The 20,428-nt window shown below is 52.1% G+C and overlaps 1 protein-coding gene across 1 annotated transcript; it reads right to left on the reverse strand.

Moving 5' to 3' along the window:
• Positions 1–105: 105 nt before the first annotated feature.
• Aars2 (alanyl-tRNA synthetase 2, mitochondrial) lies at positions 106–15,543 on the reverse strand. The gene is made up of 22 exons (XM_051152910.1): positions 15,308–15,543; positions 14,580–14,771; positions 13,161–13,306; positions 12,787–12,954; positions 11,809–11,953; positions 6,133–6,278; positions 5,846–5,954; positions 5,494–5,532; positions 5,279–5,390; positions 4,721–4,854; positions 4,134–4,284; positions 3,724–3,896; positions 3,499–3,612; positions 3,260–3,400; positions 2,873–3,010; positions 2,681–2,790; positions 2,449–2,557; positions 2,054–2,176; positions 1,757–1,867; positions 1,159–1,242; positions 942–1,052; positions 106–532 (listed from the first exon to the last, which is right to left on the reverse strand). The coding sequence occupies exons 1-22, from the start codon at positions 15,530–15,532 to the stop codon at positions 368–370; spliced, it is 2,946 nt and encodes a 981-aa protein (XP_051008867.1). The 5' UTR covers positions 15,533–15,543; the 3' UTR covers positions 106–367.
• Between the last annotated feature and the right edge of the window lie 4,885 nt (positions 15,544–20,428).

The raw sequence follows: 20,428 nt of genomic DNA on the forward strand, positions 1-20,428 counted from the left end.
ACTCACAGCGATTCACCTGCTTCTGCCTCCCAAGTACTGCGATTAAAGGCGTGCGCCATGCCAGGTGGTCATGGTGGTGGTGGTGGCGGCGGCGGCGGCGGTGCATTAACCATTGAGCCATCTCTCCAGCCTTTTAATACACTCCTGGCTACAACAGTCCAGGTCTTCACATTTGTTGGGGCGGCTGCTTCTCAGTCCACTTTTGTTTCCTCGAGCCTGCTGGTGTCAGGTGGCCCGGGTAGCCGTCTTTGGCTCAGATACCTGGCCTTCAGCTGCTGGGCCTCTGCTTCAGCTTCCAGGAAGGCTATGCAGCTCCATGAGCGCTCCATGGACGTCACTTACTCCTGTGAGTGCTGGGTGAGCCTAGTCAGAGCTGCTTGAGTGCATAAGCTCGGGCTGTTCCGAGGGCAGCCTCCAGGTCAGCTGTGTGTCCATGACCCTGGGCTACCACCTGAGAGCCCCAAGCCTTGCCTCCCATGTGGCTGCACACAGCTAGTGCCCAGGCCTCCGCTGTGAAGGTGGGTGTGGCACCCTGGGGAGAGAGTCAGAAAGGGAAGTTATATGGAGCAGTCCTCAGGGTCGCTGTTCATTCTGTGAACCCCTGGGAATATAGTCACCAACAAGGAGCACCCTCTCCCAGGCTGAGCACAGGGTAGGAACCTCTGGTGAGCAATAAGGAAGGGGCTAGACTGTGACTATGTATGGAAGTAACGGACATCTGAGACTTGTTTGCAAGGAATGGGGAGCCTCAAGGCAGGTGACTAAGGAATTTCACAATGCCTTCTGGGAAGGGGGGGAGGTATCTCTAGGGACAAGGAGAGATTGCTCTTTCTCTCATAGGTTATCTCCTCCTACCCTTGATCTCCTATCTGGAAGCAATAAAAGAGGTGGGACCAAAGCTAAGCAAGCGCCATTTAGGGTGGGCTCTTGGGACCCCTTACCTGGGCCACCTGGCAGGCACACAGGATGCTGCCAGTGGGCTGTGGGCTGAGCAACAGCACAGACATGCTGGGGGCCTGTTTGCATACCTCCCGCACGACCTTTACCAGCACCTATGCGAGGATGACACAGTGACCCACGGCTCCCCAGATGCCCAGGACCTCCCAGTCAGGACTTGGCCTTCTGTAGGCCCCAGGAAGGCCACTGGCCAGCACTCACAGAGAGGGTCTCAGCTGAGACAGTGTCCACAATGAGCGGCCCCTCTGAGTGCCGTTTCAATAGCTCCTGAGATTTCTCCGCAGCCTGTGGGGCAGAAGAGCAGTGGAGGGGCTGGGCATGGATACTCCACTTCTCAACTAAGACCCAGTTTAACAGCTAACAACTGCCCCCCTCCCAGGCTCTCCCTCAACAGAGGCCATTAGTTCTGAGGAGAGGTGGTGGCGGCTCTGCCTAACGTGGCCTGTTTTCTTGGGTTCCATCTGTGGCCTTCTGTGATTGCCTCAGCTCTTCTATTTTGTCTTCGGGCCCCACAAAAGTTACTGAAGGTTAGAGGAGAAAGGCCAGATGGCACAGATGGACGGGGAGGGGACTAGGGAGTGACAGTCAAGGAGCAGTTAAGGATGACTGGCATTTAAGTCAGGAGGCTGCCTGATGGGCTGGGCTGGGGAAAAGCTACAGCCAGGCTGCGGGGTGATGGGGGTGTATGGGAACCCATGAAGTAGGAAGCTGCCTCTGACTCCTATCCCAGTTCTGGAAGCTTCTGAGGGTTGGTGGGGGCAATGTCTGTGAGTACCAGGTGCAGCTGACCTCCTCTCACCTGACCCTTCTCCAGTTTCCTTATGGCGGTGTTGGCACGGCGCTGAAGTATCTTCAGTGTGGTCTGCAGCTCCTGCCGCTGCCACTGAGGCATCACGGCAGAGTCTATGACCTATGGTCAAAGCCGTGTGCCACCCTTAACGCTTCTGACTGACAGAGCCAGGGCAGACCCCACACACACCCTGAAGGCAAACATCTGGACCAACTGGAAGGCTGGGAGGGAGGGTCCAGGAAAGGATGGGAGGGAGGAACGGGGCCAGCGGAAGTTAGGAAGTGGAATGGCAAGGGTGACCCTGACCTCAGTGAGACGTCCTATGTCCTTAGATAGCCGGTGAGCCTCCGGCAAGTCCTGGCTTCCCTGACTGAGTCGCTCACGGGCTGCTTCCACCTCCTGAGACAGGCTCTGGCCCATCTCTCGGGCCTGTGGGAGAGGACAAGAAGGTTTCAGACTTACAGGCACCCTCCTAGGACTGGGGCTCCTATCTCACTGCAGTCAGGGCCATATCAGAAATGTTTGCTGGTTGAGACCAGTCAAGGCGCCAGCCCTAAATTAACAGCCGATAGCTGCTAGCAGTTGCTCCGCCACGGGAGTGTTTGTGTATAGGCATGCTGGCTATACCTGGTTATCCCCGACACTTTTCCCCCCCCAGTCCCCCGCCAGTCAGAAGTCTCCAGGGCCTCTAGTATTCTGACCTGCTGGGCCTGCTCCCCAGTGATGGCCAGTAGACGAGTGATGCCTTTGACCAGCTGGCGCTCCCCAATGATTGCCAGGTCCCCCACGGCCCCTGTACGTAGCAGGTGCCTAAGGTAAGATGAGGAGACGGGTAATAACAGAGAGAAGGGAGAAGTCTGAGCCTAAAGCAAAGGCTGGTGGCTGCCAAGAGGATCCAGGGTTCAGGGACAGGGTGGCCCAAAAGTGACTCACGTCCCACAGCAGAGCTCCACTGAGGTCTGCAGTGCAGCCTGGGAGGCTGGTGCCAGGGCGTGGGCCACAGGAACTCCCACTGACACTACCCGCACAGGGTCTGGGTACACCTGAGGGGAAGGTGGGACAACGGCTGTTAGCGGCCTGTGAAGGACAGGGGAGGCCTTCTGGGATCACCCCTCCACAACTCACCTCATCTAGGGAGCGAAGGCCGGGGATACTGGCAGTGTGTGCCAGGGGCACCTCCTCCATGTACACAGGCTTATCCTGCTCCACAGCCTCCTGCACGTAGCTCTCTACTGTCCGAAGCTGCTCTGTGGTCAGTGGGGTCTGGGGTGTGGGGAAACAGGCACAGGGTTGGTAACTGCTTCTGCCCATTAAAGGGTAACTGGCATCCCTGGTGATGAGTGGCTGGAGGTGAAGGTGATGTCCTGAGTACGTGGGCCTTGCTGAGGTGAGGTTCCGCAGGACACAGTGGTGGTGCTGACCCACACAGGTCCTCAGAGGAGTCAACCCGCCTCCTGTCTGTCGTGCAGCCTACCACTTCCCATAAAGCCCCTCTTTCTGTGCCCAGCTCACCTGGGTGGCCACATCAAAGCGCAGCCTCTCGGGGTTGAGATGGGAGCCCCGCTGCTCGATGGTAGGTCCAAGGACCCGGCGAAGTGCCCAGTTCAGCAGGTGGGTGGCTGTGTGCTTCACCATGCATCCCATTCGCCAGGCCTGGAACACTTTTGTCACCCATGGTCCTGGGTGAGGGCAGGGGTGGGGGAGGAGGAGGCCGCAGGATATGCAGTATGGCTGGGATAGGGGGTCCTTACCTTATCCACGTGCAGCTGCACTTGGTCCCCCACCTGTAAGCCCTCAAGAGCCACTGCCTCATGCAGGATGAAGCCTCCACAGACCTGAGCCCGGGCCACAGGGAACAGCACATCCTGGGGAGAAGAGGACCAACGTGCTAGAAGGACTGCCCGCAGCCATCCCCTGAACCCGCAGCCATCCCCTGTGCCTCCCACTGAAGTCAGCCCCGGGTGCTGGGTGCTCACCTGCTGCCCTGTACGAACCAAGTAGCCCCGGTCTGAAGCCTGGCCCCCTTGTTCGGCGTAGAAGTTGGTTCTGTCCAATAGGAGGCCACAGCGCTGGCCAGCGCCCACGGAGGCCACAGCCGTCCCAGCCTCTGAATACAGCTGCAGCACCTGGGCCTCACACACATCAAACTCTGCCGGAGGCGGAAGGATTATCAGTGTTAGGGCCTGGGGATGTGATGGGTTGGGGATGTGAGGCCAAGGCTCAGATGCTTCAGATGGTGAAGGAGAAAAGACATTTCCAGGGGAAGGAAGCAGTGACCCCTGCTGGGGACTTTGGGTAATGCAAGAAGCTGGAGGCTACTGCTTCTCTCCTTCCCAGTCAAGGTCAGGAAAGCTTCTGCCTAACCAGCCTGGGTCTAGGCTCTCACCATAATCCCCACTGGATCCAAGAGAGTAGTTATACTTGGGGCTGTCATCAGTTGGGGGTACCCCTTGACGGTGCAGCTCCTCCAGTGTGTGAACATCAAGACACAGTCCTTCCTCCTGAACTGGCTCTGGGCTCAGGTGCTGGGCCTGGTGCTGCAGGACAAGTGTGCAGGGGATGGGGTGGGGGGTGGGTGCGTGGGGGATACAGATGCACAGAGAACACCACAGGATGGGAACTGAGCCTTTGAGAGCCCTGTCTCTGTGAACCCTGCAGCCTGCATGGAATAAGACTTGAGGCAGAGGGTCATCTTAGGTGGCTGGTAAACTAGACACCACAGGTGCCTCAGGGCCAGGCCTTCTTGCCCACAACCACCCCGCCACCCTGCCCCCACCCCACCCTCCCTTCTGTTCCTCTGTGGTCACTGGGGCTAGTGCTCCTCTCTACAGACTGAGTAGGACCTGAGCATCTGTCCTCAGAGGACAGACCCTACCTCAGCTTCCAATTCTTTGACTAGCTGTAATTCTCGCACCAGGAGATGAGGGCTGAAGACGGAAGTGCTGGGTCGCCGCAGTGTCTAGCGGCCTGTACCTGAGCATCCTTCCGGGCTAGCTGCTCCAGTCCTGCAGTGTCCAGCTGGACCCCCTTCTCCTCCAGCATTAGCTCCACCAGGTCCAGGGGAATCCCCAGATTCCCAGACAGCGACAGTGACCAGGCCACTTCAGCTGAGAAAAGAGACCAGAGGGCTGAGGATGGGAGCGGCAGAGCAAAGGAAGGGGAAGGAAGTGAGCTAGCCTTGGGCTTTTTCAGCCACGTAAACCCCACCAGTGCCCCATCCCATACTGGGTGCTCCCAGGTGAGGAACCAGAGGTCAGGTAAGGGTAGGCCAGCATCCACTCCCAGGACACGTGGCATTTTGGTGGTCTCAGTTTAAGTATGAAGCTGACCTTGGAAACAAGGGGTGGGAAGTGGGGCTGGCTGGGTGGGGCTCCTGCAGTGGTCAGGTCTAGAACACCTGGGAGAAACTTCAGGCAGAAGTAGGGGTATGGGGGCTGGGGGTGGGGTGGGGTCGGTCTGAAGCCCCTGGTAGGCTGAAAGCTCCCACCTTTTTCCTGGAGCCCCTTTGCTTTCGCTAGGCTCCCAGCTCACCAGGGAACAAATCAGAAGGTGCCAAGCGCTTAATGGTGCGATCAATGATCCGCTGGCCTCGCTGCAGGGAGCCCAGGAAGGCTGCCTCATCCTCTGATACCAGACTGGCTATCTGAAGCAAGGCACAGGGCAGGGAGTGGAGCTGGGTCTCCTTGGAAACGGGCTTCTCCCCATGGCTCTCCAGGCGGCCCCCACCTCCCCACCTGAATCAGTACCTTGTCTGAGTTCTTCTGAAGTTCTGGATAAGCAGCTCCCTAGGGGTGTGGGGGAAGACTGTGGAGGATGGAAACAGCCCACCCTCTCTCCCTCCCCTGGCATCCACAGATGCCTGCCCCGGAGGTTCAGATGCTCTGAGAACTGGGGAGGGACTCAATAGGGAAATGGTTTCCCAGTGGGGCAGGCATAAGAGGAAGGGAACTCCAAGGTCAAAGGTCCAGCAGCCTGAATGGGCGCCCTTCCAAGGTCTCCTTGATGGGGTGCAGGACTGGACAGTGAGGGTGGGACACTGCTGAGGCTCAGTGGCAGGCTCCCAAGGGCCCAGGAGGCATGAGGTTTGCTCGTACTTACCAACGTCTCCACCACCACTGGCACCAGGCTGCCTAGAAAGCCAGGTGGTGCCCGCAAGACCTCTGTGGAAAAGCGCACGGCTCGACGAAGAATCCGACGAAGAACTAGCCTAGAGGGGTTCAGGGCCCAGGTATGAACCCCTGGCACCATCTGGCCAGCAATATGGGGAGTGGGGTGCTTCCCCTATGCCTTCTGAGCTCTTGACCCCTTGACCCGACTTCACCTCCCATTTTCCTTCTTCCCAGCCAGCCCTACCACTCCAGAACCACCTGGCCTTCCGGACTCACGGGGCACCTGACATCCCTGGGGAGACACCATCAGCAATGCAGACACTGAGCGTGCGGATGTGATCAGCTATGACTCGGTATGCTGTGTCTATGCGTCCTTCATCTGCTGCCCCTACCCGGCCAGAGTAAGGGGGAACCCCACAGCCCTGAAAAGCAGGAAAACAGACAAGGCACAGCTGTTGGCTCTGCTTGGCCTGGGCACCTGCCTGTTCTCAGCCATAAAACTGACACATCCGTGGGAGCACAGCCCAAGAGTGGAATCCTGTGAGAATTTTGTGTGCTTGTGAGAAAGCTCCAAGAAATCAAGATAAATGTGGCCTCAGTTTCTTCAAAACAAAGAATTGTTCTTAGAATGTTGTTTCATGCTACCCCCAGGTGTAGTGGATAGTTTATTTCAGCTGTTGTTATTTGAGAAGAAGAAGAAGAAGAAGTAGAGGAGGAGGAGGAAGGAGAAAACTAAAACCAAAGAAACAGAATGGCCTTTTGGAAAAGTCACTGTTGAACAGAGCTCCCCGGCCCTTTCAGGGCTTGTGTGCTGAGCATTAAAAGGCCTTTGGTGGCCGTCACCTGCTGAATTTCCTGTCAGAGCAGAGGCACCCCTGAAGCACATCCCATCTGTGCTGGCTGGTTTCACGCCAACTGGACACAAGCTAATATCATCTTGGAAAACAAAATCTCAATTGAGAAAAACACCCCACCATGTTGGCCTGTAGGTAAGACTGAAGTGCATTTTCTGGATTGATCATGGATGTGGGAAGCTCAGCCCACTGTGGGTGGAGCCCAGCTCACTGTAGGCGGAGCCACCCTTGGGCTGGTGGTCCTTAGTATAGCAAGAGAGCAGGCTGAGCAAGCCAGGCGACTGAGCCAGTAAGCAGCGCCAGACCATACACTTTGCTTCAGTTCCTGCCCTGACTTCCTTTGATGTGACTGTGATAGAAATGTATGGAAAGAAATCCTTTCCTCACCAACTTGCATACAGTCATGGTGTTTATCACAGCAATAGAAACCCTAAGGCACCATCCATCCCTAAAACAACCTCTCTAGACGGTTCTAGAGGTACCCTTGCTTACTTTTATTAACTTGCTATGTAGACCAAGCTGGTCTCAAACTCACAGAGACCAGCGCGTACAGGCTCAGTGCTTGCTTTAAAGAAGAGGAAAAAGGGGTGGGCGTGGTGGCGCATGCCTTTAATCCCAGCACTTGGGAGGCAGAGGCAGGCGGATCTCTGAGTTCGAGACCAGCTTGGTCTACAGAGTGCCAGGACAGCTAGAGCTACACAGAGAAGGAAAAAGGTTTAAGGATGTGGCTCAGCTGGCAGAACACATGTAGCCCTGGGGATAACCCCTAGCACTGCATAAAACTGGGCAAAGTGACATAGTCCAGTAATCCCAGACCTTGGAAGGTCATGGTAGGAGGACCAGAAGTTCAAAGCCATCCTTAGCTACCTGGCAAATTCAAGGCCAGCTTAGGATACACGAGACTGTCTCATTAAAAATATATAAAATAAATAAATAAAGCTATGTGAGACAATGTAGCTCCTCAAGATCAGATTGGAAGTGTGGACCAGGCTGCTGTGATTCCCTGCTTGCCTCTCTGATCATCCGAGATGTAGGGTCAGGGGCGGGGAGTAGGAGTAGAGGCCTGCTGTGGGACACTCAAAAGTGCCACAGCAGGCCACTTAATCTGCTAACCTCCAAACAAACTTGAGGCTCATTATGCTGCTTAAACCACGCCCCCAGCCCCACCCACTGATGGGCCTTTTCCTTTGACCTCCTGGAGAAGTATCTTTTTGTTTGTTTGTTTTTTCGAGACAGGGCTTCTCTGTGTAGCCTTGGCTGTTCTGGACTTGCTTTGTAGACCAGGCTGACCTCGAACTCATAGTCATCTGCCTGCCTCTGCTTCTCGAGTACTGGGATTAAAGGCGTGCGCCACTACACCCAGCCTGTGAGAGATATCTTGTCTATTTGTTAGTGTCTAGTCTCCTGCCACCATCCAAGATGCACCCACCTCCACCCCGTTCTTTCCTGGATTGATAACAGAGAGCAGTGGCTTTTGGGCTTTTACTCATCCCTTGTGCGAGTGCATGGCAGATCCTGCATCCCCTCCACTGGTGCCTTTCTTTCTCCCCATGCACAGAATGAAAGTCTCACTTTGGACTTCAAGACCACACAAGATTTGATTCCTGCTCTCTTCTTCACAGAAGGCTATCTGTAAAACTGTCCTTTCCCTGAGCCCAAGCCACTTTGCCACAGGGTTTTCAAGCGGCTGCTTTCCATCAGCAGATAGCATCTATCCCCCTATCTCTGAGCCTCCAGCTGCCCAGTGACTTTCTCTGGCTAGCAGACTATAGGAGGAAGGAATCTTGGTGTAGTGCTGCACACCGGGGATTCCAGCGTTTGGGAGGTTGAAGTAAGAGGGTCAGGAGTTCAAGGTCATCTCTGGCTACACGAGCAAGTGTCTGAGGCCAGTCTGGGATGCATGGGGCCCTGTCTCAAAACAGAAAAAGAATATAAGGAGCATTTAACTCTACTTCTGTCTTCCCTCTAGGATCCTTGCTGAGCTACGATGAGAAGAGGCCTGAGCTAGAGCCCGCCAGCTAGATGACAGCAGACACTTGGCTTAGCCACCCTGACTGCTTCAAACAGACAGTCAGTTAGAGCCTACGAGCAGAGCTGTCTCATACCCAACCACAGATGTTTGGATGAGCTCACGTAAGACCAAAAGAATAATCCAGGAAAGGTGGCCTGGCCTGTGCCACTGTCCACAGACTCTTCGACTGGACAGCAGCTGCCATACAGCATTGGTGTGCTATGGGGCAAAAGCTCTTGGGCATGGCTCCATCCACACCTCACAGGATTCTTCCTCAGCTGTCTGTCTGTCTGTCTGTCTGATCTTTCCGGAAAGGCAGGAACTATTAAAAGAGCCTGGAAAGGGAAAGAAGGCCCCTGGCCTGGGACCTAATTTGTACTTCCTGTTGGCTGAGGGTCAAGAAACTTCAGTACCACTGATAAAACCAAAGCCCCTCAGAGATGTACTTGTTTTCGTAAAGACTTTTCAGACAAGGCTGTTAAAAGCAACACACGAGGGGCTGGAGAGATGGGTCAACAAGCAAGAGTGCTGCTTACCGTTCTTGCCAAGGACCTGAGTTTGGTTCTCAGCAGCCACACTGGGTGGCTCACAACCCCCTGTGACTCCAGTTCCAGGTGATCTGACGCCCTGCTCTTTTCTGGTCTCTGTGTACACACACACACACACACACACACACACACACACACACACACACACACACACACACACACACGAACAAAAATCAAAGAATCTCCAAGCAGTGGTGGTGCCAGCCTTTAATTCCAGCACTCGGGAGGCAGAGGCAGGTGAATCTCTGTGAGTCTGAAGCCAGCCTGGTCTACAGAGGGAGTTCCAGGACAACCAAGGCTACACAAGGAAACCTCTCAGAACAAAACAAAACAAATAAAAAAGCAAAAATATTTGAGGCCTTAAATTCCGCCCTATTAGCACACTTCTCTCATCCCCAAACGTAAGAGAGGCGTTTCAGAAAACCACCGGATAATTTCATTTGCAAAAGGAATTCCTAGAGAAAAAGAAATAAACCAATTTATATTTCTTTCTTTCTTTCTTTTTTCTGCCTCTTAAGTGCTGGGATTATAAATGTGTGCCACTGTGCCCGGCTACCCGTTTATATTTTTAAAATTGATTTTTAAAATGGGCTTAAACTTTCAACCTTGCTGTAAATGACATCCTTTGGGAAATGTAACTTAGAAAGCCACCGGACCATAAATACAGCCACTGTGAAGACACCTAAGCACAACTCTCTTGGGGAGCCCGCACCCATGTTTTGAGTGCCTTTTCCCTCTGTGTCGCCGTATAAACATTAAACTCGCTCTCTACTTCACTCTGACCTCCCCTGAAAGTCTATTCTGTGATGCAGTCAGGGACCCTGCTTTACCTGGGTGGAGGGGCCTCAAGGGGGAGGAGCGAGACTGCATCTGCTCCCCTTGATGACAGTGGCAAACGTCAAGCTTTTCTTGCCTTGGCACCCGCTGTTGCCTGTCTGGGGTACGCTTTCTGTGCTGACTCCATCAGCTTTTAGATCAAAGGGCACCTTCCAGGCAGGTCTTCTCCACCCACCTGGTCTAGGATTCCTCTGTAAGACACCAGGCTGCCTGCTCAGAACCTGTGGGCTATGATCTTGTTCTTTCACACTCACTTACTATCTGTCTCTCAGGCTTGAAGGTTATCTCCATATCTCTCCTATTTGAGCCTCTGATGAGCTTCTGCGCCAAGCACACAGGTTTTGGCTTAGGGGGCTAGTCAAGCCACACCCATGCATAGCAGCCTCTTTCTTAAAGAAAGTCACAGACCCTCTACCAACGGCCCATCTCTACCTCCTCTGATGCCCTAGACTCCTCCCGTGCCTGGATTCCAGGAGAATGGCAGCTGCCACTCTTACTTCCCCAAGGCCGTCTATAGGCTCAGGACACCAGAGGCTAATGGCACAGAGGGCAGACTCAAGTAGATGTGTCCTCTTTGTCACATCCCCAAAATTCTCCACAACAATCCCTTCTGTGGAATACAGGCCCCTGCTGAGGACTCCCCTTATCAATTATGTGGCGTGAAAACCTTCCCCTTCCTGTAAGAGCTCTAGGAAAGGACCAGCACTCAGCCTTGCAGACCCACGCTCTCTTCAGAGCCCCCCCCCCTCCACCGTGTTGTCTAGCTATAGTGTTGGGGCCTGAACTCTCTCCAGGGTCCTATCATGCTGCTGTCTGTCCAAGAAGTTAAAAACTCTTTTAAGGGGCTAGAGAGATGGCTCAGAGGTTAAGAGCACTGGCTGTTCTTCCAAAGGTCCTGAGTTCAACTCCCAGCAACCACATGGTGGCTCACAACCATCTATAATGAGATCCTATGCCCTCTTCTGGTGTGCTGGTGTACATGCACACAGAGCACTGTATACATAATAAAAATAAATAAAATCTAAAAAAAAAAAACCAACCCAAAAAAACCAAAACTCTTTTAATAAATCTTTCACCCAAAAGAACATTCTGCCTCAGTGTCCCCTTGAGCCCCGAGCCCCGAGCCTTTTATAAAGGACTCGTGCACATTTTGCATAATGGATGAGGAGAGGAGTTACGAGAGACATCGGGCAGCAGCGACTGTTAGCTGCACACCTGATACCCTGGGATCCTTGGTCTGTTCTGTCCCCACATGTTGGGAATACTCTGAGTTCTCAACAAATGAATAAGCACCATGAGGCAGTGGTGTGTATGTGTGTGTGTGTGTGTGTGTGTGCGTGCGCGCGTGTGCACGTGTGCTGGGGAGATGGCTCAGTTAGAAAAGAGTTAGCCTCACAAGCACAAGAACCTGAGCTGGATCTCTACAACGCAGGTAAAATCGCTGGCACAGTGGCGCAGGTTTGTAATCCCAACCCTGGCGAGACAGAGCCAGGAGGATCCCTGAGGCTTGATAACCATCCAGTGTTGCCTGATTGGTGAGCTACAGGCCACTGTCTCACCCTGTCTCAAAGAAGGTAGACAGCATTCCTGAAGATGACACCCAAGGTTGTCATCTGGAACACACACACACACACACACACACACACACACACACACACACGAAAAATAAAAAGCAATGAGGCTGAGGCAGAGGTCGGCTCACCTGGTGTATGGCGTGGAGCAGGGGAGAGAAGAAGTCAGTGTCATAGGTGGAGCGTTTGCCCTGCAGGACAGCCACCAGCCTTTCTAGGCCCATTCCTGTGTCCACATGTTGCTGGGGCAGCGGCTGTAGGCTTCCATCTGCCTCTCTGGTTGGGAAAAGTGTGCAAGGTGAGGCCAACTGAGTCTGGCAGGTGTGAGGCAGGTGCTTCAGTTTGGGAGAAACATGACAACCCAGGGGCTGAGATCGCAGGAACCTGAGGGCAGCGTCCCCTTCCCCTCCCTACACAAGTGGAGGCAATGAAGGCCCTGTCCTTTTTCAAAAAGATTAACTCCATTCTCACTCTAGGTCCTTGTCCGCACCTAGACATAGCTACGAAGATGGTTTCTTTGTCTTTAGAGAGACAGGTCAAGACGTGCTAGGAAATCTTAGTGATTGCTAAGTTCAACTCCATTATACAATAAGAGGCTGGAGAGCATCAATAACTAGTGGAAACTGTCATCGACAAGGAGTATAATAATAATAATAATAATAATAATAATAATAATAACAACAACAACAACAACAATAATAATTTATTTGTTTGTTTGTTTTGTTTTGTTTTAGAGACAAGGTTTCTCTGTGTAGCCTTGGCTGCCCTGGACTCACTTTGTAGGCCAGGCTGGCCTCGAACTCACAGCGCTCCACCTGCCACTGCCTCCTGAGTGCTGGGATTAAAGGCGTGCGCCACCACTTAGAATTATTTTTATTTATTTATTTATTTTTATTTTTTTGGTTTTTCGAGACAGGGTTTCTCTGTGTATTCTTGGCTGCCCTGGACTCGCTTTGTAGACCAGGCTGGCCTCGAACTCACAGCAATCCTTCTGCCTCTGCCTCCTGAGTGCTGGGATTAAAGGCATGCGCCACCACGCCCGGCTAGAATTATTTTTAAAAAGCATGTAAGTCCCCCTAGAAACTAATGGTGGCTTCAGCCACTGTTACCTGTTGTGTTGCATGAAGACCAGATTCCAAAGCTCTACCAGCTGGGGGGCTCCCACGCCCCCAGCCAGGTCATAGTGGATCTCGGTACAAGGCCCACAAGGCCCAGTGTCTCCCATCTCCCAGAAGTTCTCTTGGAGTCCAAAGGAAAGCATGCGGCTGGCAGGCACTCTGGGGAGAGAGCCAAGGAGGCGTTGGAAGATTGCTGGCACCTCTCTGCTATGACAAGCTCTCACCCAAGTCCAGCTCAGGAAGAGGGGTCCTAGGGCTGACCCACAGCATGATGGGACATGCTGAACTCTGAGGATTTGAACCCAGAGTCTGGTTTCCGGTCTTCCTATGGCCCAGGGGTGGGTGACAGAAAGGGGATGACTTACCCCAAGCCAAGCCAGATGTCTCTGGTCTCCAGGTCTGGGTCCAGCCCTGTCTTGGAGTCACCACCAAAGTAGGAGACCCATAACCTGTCCTCAGGGATCCCATAGACTTGAGTCAGCAGTTCCCAGGCCATGCTACAAGCCTCCTCCTGCAGGAGAAACCACCGTGGGGTGAAGAGATGTGCCAGGCAGGCCACTTGAGTTCATGAACCCATACAAAGCACTCCCACTACCTACCCTATTTTCAGATCGAGGCTCTGCCTTGAATTTCTCCTGCCCAGAAAGTGTCTCCACTCTTATAAAGCCCACTTTCTTTCCAGCCCCAGTGACTTCTGTCTTCTCCATAAACTCCTCCACCCACCCACCCTGACCTGGTCACTTTTTATGTCCAGCGCCAATCTCAGCACTGCTGCCTGGCCATCTGTTCATATAACTTTTAAGCAACCATTAGGGAGGAGACAGTCCCTTCTTTCAATCAGGGAAGTGAGGCATATTCCTTTTCATTGTATGTGTGTATGTGTGTGTGTGTGTGTGTGTGTGTGTGTGTGTGTGTGTACATCTACTACATGTGGGTATGCATGTATGAAAGTCAAAGGATGACCATGGGTGACTGCACTTAGGCACTTTCTAGTTTTTTTTGGGGGGGAGGAAGGTTTATTTGGATTATACTTCCAGATTGCTGTTCATTATTAAAGGAGGTCACGACAGGAACTCAAACAGGGAAGGAACCTAAAGTCAGGTATTGATGCTGAGGCCATGGAGGGGTGTTGCTTGCTGGCTTGCTCAGTCTGTTTTCTTATGTAACCCAGGGCCATCAGCCCAGGAATGGCACCACCCACAAGGAGCTATGCCCTCCCTTAATAATCACTAATTAAGAAAGTGTCACCAGGCATGGGGGTACATGCCTTTAATCCCAGCACTTGAGAGGCAGAGGCAGGAGGATCGCTGTGAGTTCGAGGCCATCCTGGTCTACAAAATGAGTCTTGGGCAACCAAGGCTACACAGAGAAACCCTGTCTTGAAAAACAAAAACAACAACAACAGAAAGAAAATGCCTTACAGATATAGACATAGAGGCATTTTCTCAATTAAGTGTCCCTCCTTTCAAATAATTCTAGTTTGTGCCATCTTTCTAAATTTTTTTTTTTTTTTTTTAAACAGGGTCTCTCATTAGCTTGGAACTTTGAATATAGGACAGACTAGCTTGCCTGTGAACTTCAGGGATCCTCCTGTTTCTACCTCCCGTCTGGCGGCTCCTGAACTACAGGCACACACTGTTGGCCTTCAGTTTTTCTGCGAGTTCTGGGGGGATCCACAGCCCTTTCCCAACCGAGCCATTATGAACCTTGTCTAGCACTTGGCCGCAGTATCCAGCACGAGGATTCAAAGACCTTCTTAACTCCGGAGCTCCCAGGAAACTCACCTTAAAATATTCGCCCCCAAATGCCCAATTCCCAAGCATTTCAAAGAAGGTATGATGCAAAACATCTCGGCCCACATCATCCAGGTCGTTATGGCGTCCTCCGGCCCGCACACATTTCTGGCTATTAGCCACACGTCGGAAGCCTGCCATCTCACTTCGGGGATCCACTGTACCCAGGAAGATGGGCTTGAACTAGAAGCACATAGTATAAGGTTAAAGTAGGGAGCGGATGGAGAGGGCTGTTGAAACTCAAGGCTATTTGTGACCCCAAAGGGTACAATGTGGTCCTGGCCCTGAGCGCCCCAGGGGCTCAGGCAGACATCTCTAGTGTGTGAGAAGCAGAGAAGAGGTGAAAAATCTTAAACCAGAGACCTTCGCCTAGTAAAAAGTAGTATAATTTACAGATAAGAAAGTGGCTGGACAGAGTCAAAGCTTCAAAAACATTACCAAGCAGGCGCGCAATAAACGTCTACTTAATGGATGAGTTATATTCATTTAAATAGTCTTCTACTCGGAGCCTGCAGCTCGGGGCTCCACACCTGCTGTCCAGGGATAATAAACTTAATTTCTCTCGATAAGTTTTCAAGTTAATTGTCCAAGACCTAATCAGGCCACCAATCATTTTAACCAGCCCCTCCGCCCCTCACTTTTCTGGCCCAATCCCGAGGTGTCTCTCTCAGGCAACCCCCCCCAGCCCCGCCCCCCGAAGGGTGTGGCCCCGCCCCCACCTGGTTCATGCCTGCATTGACGAAAAGTAGGCTGGGGTCGCCGCGCGGCCTCACGGAAGCGGAGGGCACCAGGCGGTGGCCATGGCGATCCCGGAAGAAGCTCAGGAAGGCGTCCCGCACGGCCGCCCCGTGGGGTGGACTGGACTTGGTTGAGAACGGCTGCCATGGGCACGACCTCCCAAAGGCTCGCCGCAGCCTGCCGGCTGCCGCAGCCACCGCCGCCATCTTAGCTCCGGGCAACGGCTTCCCAGAGTCAAAGAGTGACGTGTGAAAGGAAGCCTAGTGTTTCCCATAGCGGCCCCTAGCGGGTGGAAGACTTACGGCAAGCCTCAGCTTCTGGTGGAGATGGTTCCTCAAGAAGGGGAGTTCCCCTGGAGAGCGGTACCACTTTGCACCCAGTAGGCACTTAATTCATCCAGCATTAAACCGAGATTCATTTTTTAAAAAAATCATCATGTGCTAGGCTTTATTATGAAAGTTAGTAACAAGATTAACGCAATACCTCTGCTTTCATAAATGGCAGCAATGGTTGCTATGTTATATATTTTGTGGAACTGCATGTGAACAGGTGTGGGTGCAATTCTGTGTGTGGGTCGCGTGGTTTGTGCTGATCCCTTAACAGTGCTAAGGGATCATGAGAATTCAAGAGATGGTGAACCAATACAGAACCCTGCCTAAGTGCCAGGCACCGCTCTAGGACTGCCATTTCCTCCTCTGGCTTTGGTTTGGAGAGAGCCACTTTGTCCTTAGGTACTGAAACGGGCTCTTTGGAGCAATAGTCTGGTGGAGACACAGAAGCCAAATGGAGCATCTTCTCCATTATTAATTGCCTCATGACATTTGGTCTTTTAATTTGCTTGGGGATGAGAGAATTCAGGTCGCCAGGACAGGACAAAGCTGTTGGCTTTCCCTAAGCCTCCCAACGCCCTGAGCTTTTGTATTTTGTTGCCAGTAAGAGATACCTATCCCAGCAGGCCCAGTCTCCTTGACTTCTTTGCCACGGTCACAGCAGTAACTGAGAAGCTCACAGACCCAGACAGACCTTCTCATGATGACCTTGCTTGGACTTTAGTCTGGGAAATTAAGCAGATCCGAGGAGAGAAAAGACTTTGCCAAACTTAAGACCCACCAGAGAGCAGTGGTTCTCCACCTGTGGGTTGGGCCCCCCCTTGGGGTGGGGGGTCACATATCAGATATTTACATTACATTGGTAACAGTAGCAAAATTACAGTTGTGAAGTGGCAACAAAATAATTTTATGCTTGGTGGGGTTCACCACAGCATGAGGAACTGTGTTAAGGGGTGACAGTATTAAAAGGGTTGAGAAGCATTGCAATAGAGGTTAACGGTCCTGAGGTCATTGTGGTCAGCAAGACGGCCTTGGCCACCCAGGGGGCCATTGCTCTTTCAGCCATCGGTCTTTGTGTGCTATTTGGGTCCTTTGAAGTACAGCTTCTTTTTGGGAAATGCACAGTCTATTTTGGACTTGAGTTTCTATAGCAATAGTGAATTCTGTGAGCCTGTCATATCTATGCCGCGCTCCTCTCTCTCCCTCTTCTCTCCATGTAGGTTAAGGGTGTTGTTTTGCCCATTTTGGATTCTTCCTCCAGTGTTTTAGGAACAGAGCCCTAAAGCCAGATGGGGATTTCTGAGATTGGCAACCTTGAGGAAACACTGTGCGATCCTTTACCTAACTGTGATGAGACTGGTTTTCCCGATGGAGTAGCTCCTCGGGCAGCACTGACTTTACCCATAGCTATTGTGGTAGAGTAGCAGGCCTGTGCTTAAGACTAACCAGAACGGACGTGGCACCATGCATTTTAAAAATTAGCATTATTGGTGAATAACAAGTGGAATAAAAAGGAGGACATGAGTGCTCCTAGGTGTGGCGGAGGCTTACTGTAGATACGAGGGAGAGCATAGCCGGAGGGAGAGCCAGCTGGGAGAGTCTGGACATGACCCTCTCCATGGGGGGGGGTCGAGCCAGCTGGGAGAGTCCAGAGAGGACATGACCCTCTCCATGGGGGGGGGGAGAGCCAGCTGGGAGAGTCCAGAGAGGACACGACCCTCTCCATGGGGGGGGGGGGGAGAGCCAGCTGGGAGAGTCCAGAGAGGACATGACCCTCTCCATGGGGGGTGGAGGGGGAGCCAGGAGACCAAGAGACCAAGAGGCCAGGAGGGTAAAAGGTAGATAAAAAGGACTGGGGACTAAAATGGCTGGATTATATAGGGAAGGGCAGCCCATCTCCTGGGGTGGAATTTAAGTTAGGGGGTGGGATATGGTTTGTTTGTTTGTTTTTGTTTTTGTTTTTTTTTTTAGACAGGGTTTCTCTGTGTAGCCTTGACTGTCCTGGACTCACTTTGTAGACCAGGCTGGCCTCGTACTCACAACGATCCGCCTGCCTCTGCCTCCCAAGTGCTGGGATTAAAGGCGTGCGCCACCACGTCTGGCTTAGGGGCGGTATATGTAACAGGTTGGACTAAAGGATGCTGGGAGAACCTGTGCTCAGGCCCACTTTGATATATTAAACAGGCACCTTCCCAGGCTTTGTCTAGCATCTATGAAGCCCTGGGTTCATTTACTGGCACTACATAAATTGGACCTTGTGACGCACACCTGTAGTCCCAGCACTCCAGAGGGAGATGCAGGAGGATGAGAAGTTCAAGGCCATCCTCAGCTGCATCGAGAGTTTGAGGTCAGCCTGGGAGAATCACCCTGCCTCAACAAGCAAATGGAAAAAACAACTTTATTGAAATAAAACTTAAGACTAGAGTGAAACCTTAGTTGGCAAAAAAGCTCTTCATGCAAATGTGAAGATTTGAGTTCAAATCCCCAGAACCCGTGGAAAGCCAGGAAGGTGTGCACATCTTTTCAGCTTTCCTTCATTGAGGTTGGAGGCAAAGATGTATGTGCGTGTTCATCACGCACACAAGCAAGTTCACACACCACAGTTCCCCCACCAGAAGTGAGCAAAGCTTTTTAGCATATTCACAGCTGCTGCTAAAACCATCCCCAGAACACCGTGATTGCCTTAGAAACCAGTCTTGCATTCTTTGACCAATACTCTCTGGTCCTTTGATGCCTCCTCACCCCAGGAAACCAATAATCAGCTTTTTGTTTTTATATAGATTTGCCTATTGTGGACATTTCTATCAATAGCTTCAATTATACATGGCCTTTTGTGCATTTTTTTTTTTTTATTTTAAAAATTGTGTGTGTGTGTGTGTGTTTCCCTGTAGAGGTCAGAGGTGTTGAATTTCCCTGGAGCTGGAGTAGTTACAGGTAGTTGTAAGCCACCTGACATGCGTGCTAGGAACTGAATGCTGGTCTTCTGAAAGAATCACACGTAAGGGCTAAAGTTTAACTTGTAAGCCCCACTTGCCCAAGGACAGATAACTTCCCAGAATGCTGAGGGCTGTTGTTGTAAGATACTAAGGCACTTGTTTTCAGCTTAATAAACAAGGTTGGTAACCGCAACAGCACATGGGTGCCTGGATGTGCCTGGCCATGTGTAGATGGGAGCTCCGCAGGCAGGATGTAAGAAAGTCAGGATGTGTGCTTGCCCCTGATTGGATGAAGGGAACTACCATAGACTACCCCCACCCTCCTAGACAGGGTTTCTCTGTGTAGCCTTGGCTGTCCTGGACTCACTTTGTAGACCAGGCTGGTCTTGAACTCACAGAGATCTGCCTGCCTCTGCCTCTGGAGTGCTGGGATTAAAGGCGTGCACCACCACACCCGGCCCAGTTTTGGGCTCATAGGTACCTGACTGACCTAAATCAGCACCATTTCTCTGGGAATCCCAGGAGTATTTAATAAAGCTTGCTTTAATTGGATCACTGTAGAACTGATCTTTCTCTTCACAATTCTCAGCTTTAACCCAGACTCCTAATTGCTGAGTCATCTCCCAGCCAGCCCCTGCAGATGGCTTCTTTCATTTAATATTTTGAGGATTCATTCATGGGTGAATGAAAAAGAGAAATAAAAAAGGAAAGAAAAGGACATGAAGGACGTGTCTGCTCCCAAGTATGCTGCAGGAGAAGGTTTATTGTGGGTGAAAGGGAGAGCAGAGCCTGCGAGAGTCCAGAGTGGTCATGACCCTGAACTCCGTGGGGAGTGGGGGTGGGGGGGGAGGGAGAGAGGAGAACCAAGTACAACATCCAGGAGGCCAAAGGTACAAAAGGGGTGGGCAGCCAAAACATCTGGCTTCTGGAGGGAAGGGCCTCTGGAGGAAGGGCAGCCCAGCCCGGTGGGCTGGAGAGTTCAGGGTATGCCATACTCTGTAACAGGTAGGGACTGAGGATGCTAGAAGCTGGGGGCCAGGTCTGCTCTGATACGTTAAGTAGGGACCTCAGCTGCGTGTCCTGGGATGTTCAGAACGTATCATGGGAAGCATCTATCATAGGTCTTAGAGATGCGTTTGAAGTAAGGTTTCCGCTCTCATGATTTTTGAATGTGGAGTTCTCTTTGGTATTTCCTGCTGTAAGCAAAGAGGTTCGGTCTGGGGCTAGGGACGCAGCTGTTTTTATTTGCCACCGTCACTGCCTGATACGGAAGTTAAAGCGAAGTCTGTACCTTCCTTGCATAGCTGGAGGTGGAGAGGGGCGTGTCAGACAGGAAGTTATCAACCTGCGGCTGTCTCTCTGGTGAACCGTTCCACTGCCTTAGTCTCTGGCGGGATTTCACTTTGTGGTTTAGCATGCAAATGCAGACTGTCTTCTGGCTATTCCTCACTGGGCCTCCATGAGCACTGCCCTGGTGCTGCCCCCCGTGCTTGGAAAACAAAGTGGGGCTTTTTCTTCTTAAGGGACTTCTCTCCTGTGGCCACCTGACCTACTTATCTCGGAGGGTACAAAGCATCTGTCTTTGACACCTTTCCTTTCTGTTTCACTTGTTTAGAGGAAGTGACAGCCTTGTGCTGGCAGTGGAACATTCTTTTTTGATTTCCCCTTTGCTTTGAGAGCAGGAACTTAAGGTCAACAAACTGTTCTGCCCTGGACTGATGGACACCGGGCGGGCGGGTGGGGGGGGGACTTTTCACCCTCAGAACACAGTGAACCCCGCTGGAGAACTGCCTCTTAGAAAAGCTGTTGCCTAAACGTTGGCAGTTCAATCTCTAAG

The sequence above is a fragment of the Acomys russatus genome, chromosome 11, assembly GCF_903995435.1.
Source record: "Acomys russatus chromosome 11, mAcoRus1.1, whole genome shotgun sequence".
In the NCBI taxonomy this organism is placed as follows: Eukaryota; Metazoa; Chordata; class Mammalia; order Rodentia; family Muridae; genus Acomys; species Acomys russatus.

Bases quoted from the DNA above. Each gene is read 5' to 3' on its own strand.
- Aars2 (XM_051152910.1), bottom strand. From the start codon at position 15,532: ATGGCGGCGGTGGCTGCGGCAGCCGGCAGGCTGCGGCGAGCCTTTGGG. The intron at 6,279-11,808 runs GTGAGCCGACCT...CCTGCTTTTCAG, and splicing joins TGCTCCACGCCATACACCAG to GGCTGTGGGGTTCCCCCTTA. The intron at 3,011-3,259 runs GTGAGCTGGGCA...CCCACACCCCAG, and splicing joins GCTTTGATGTGGCCACCCAG to ACCCCACTGACCACAGAGCA.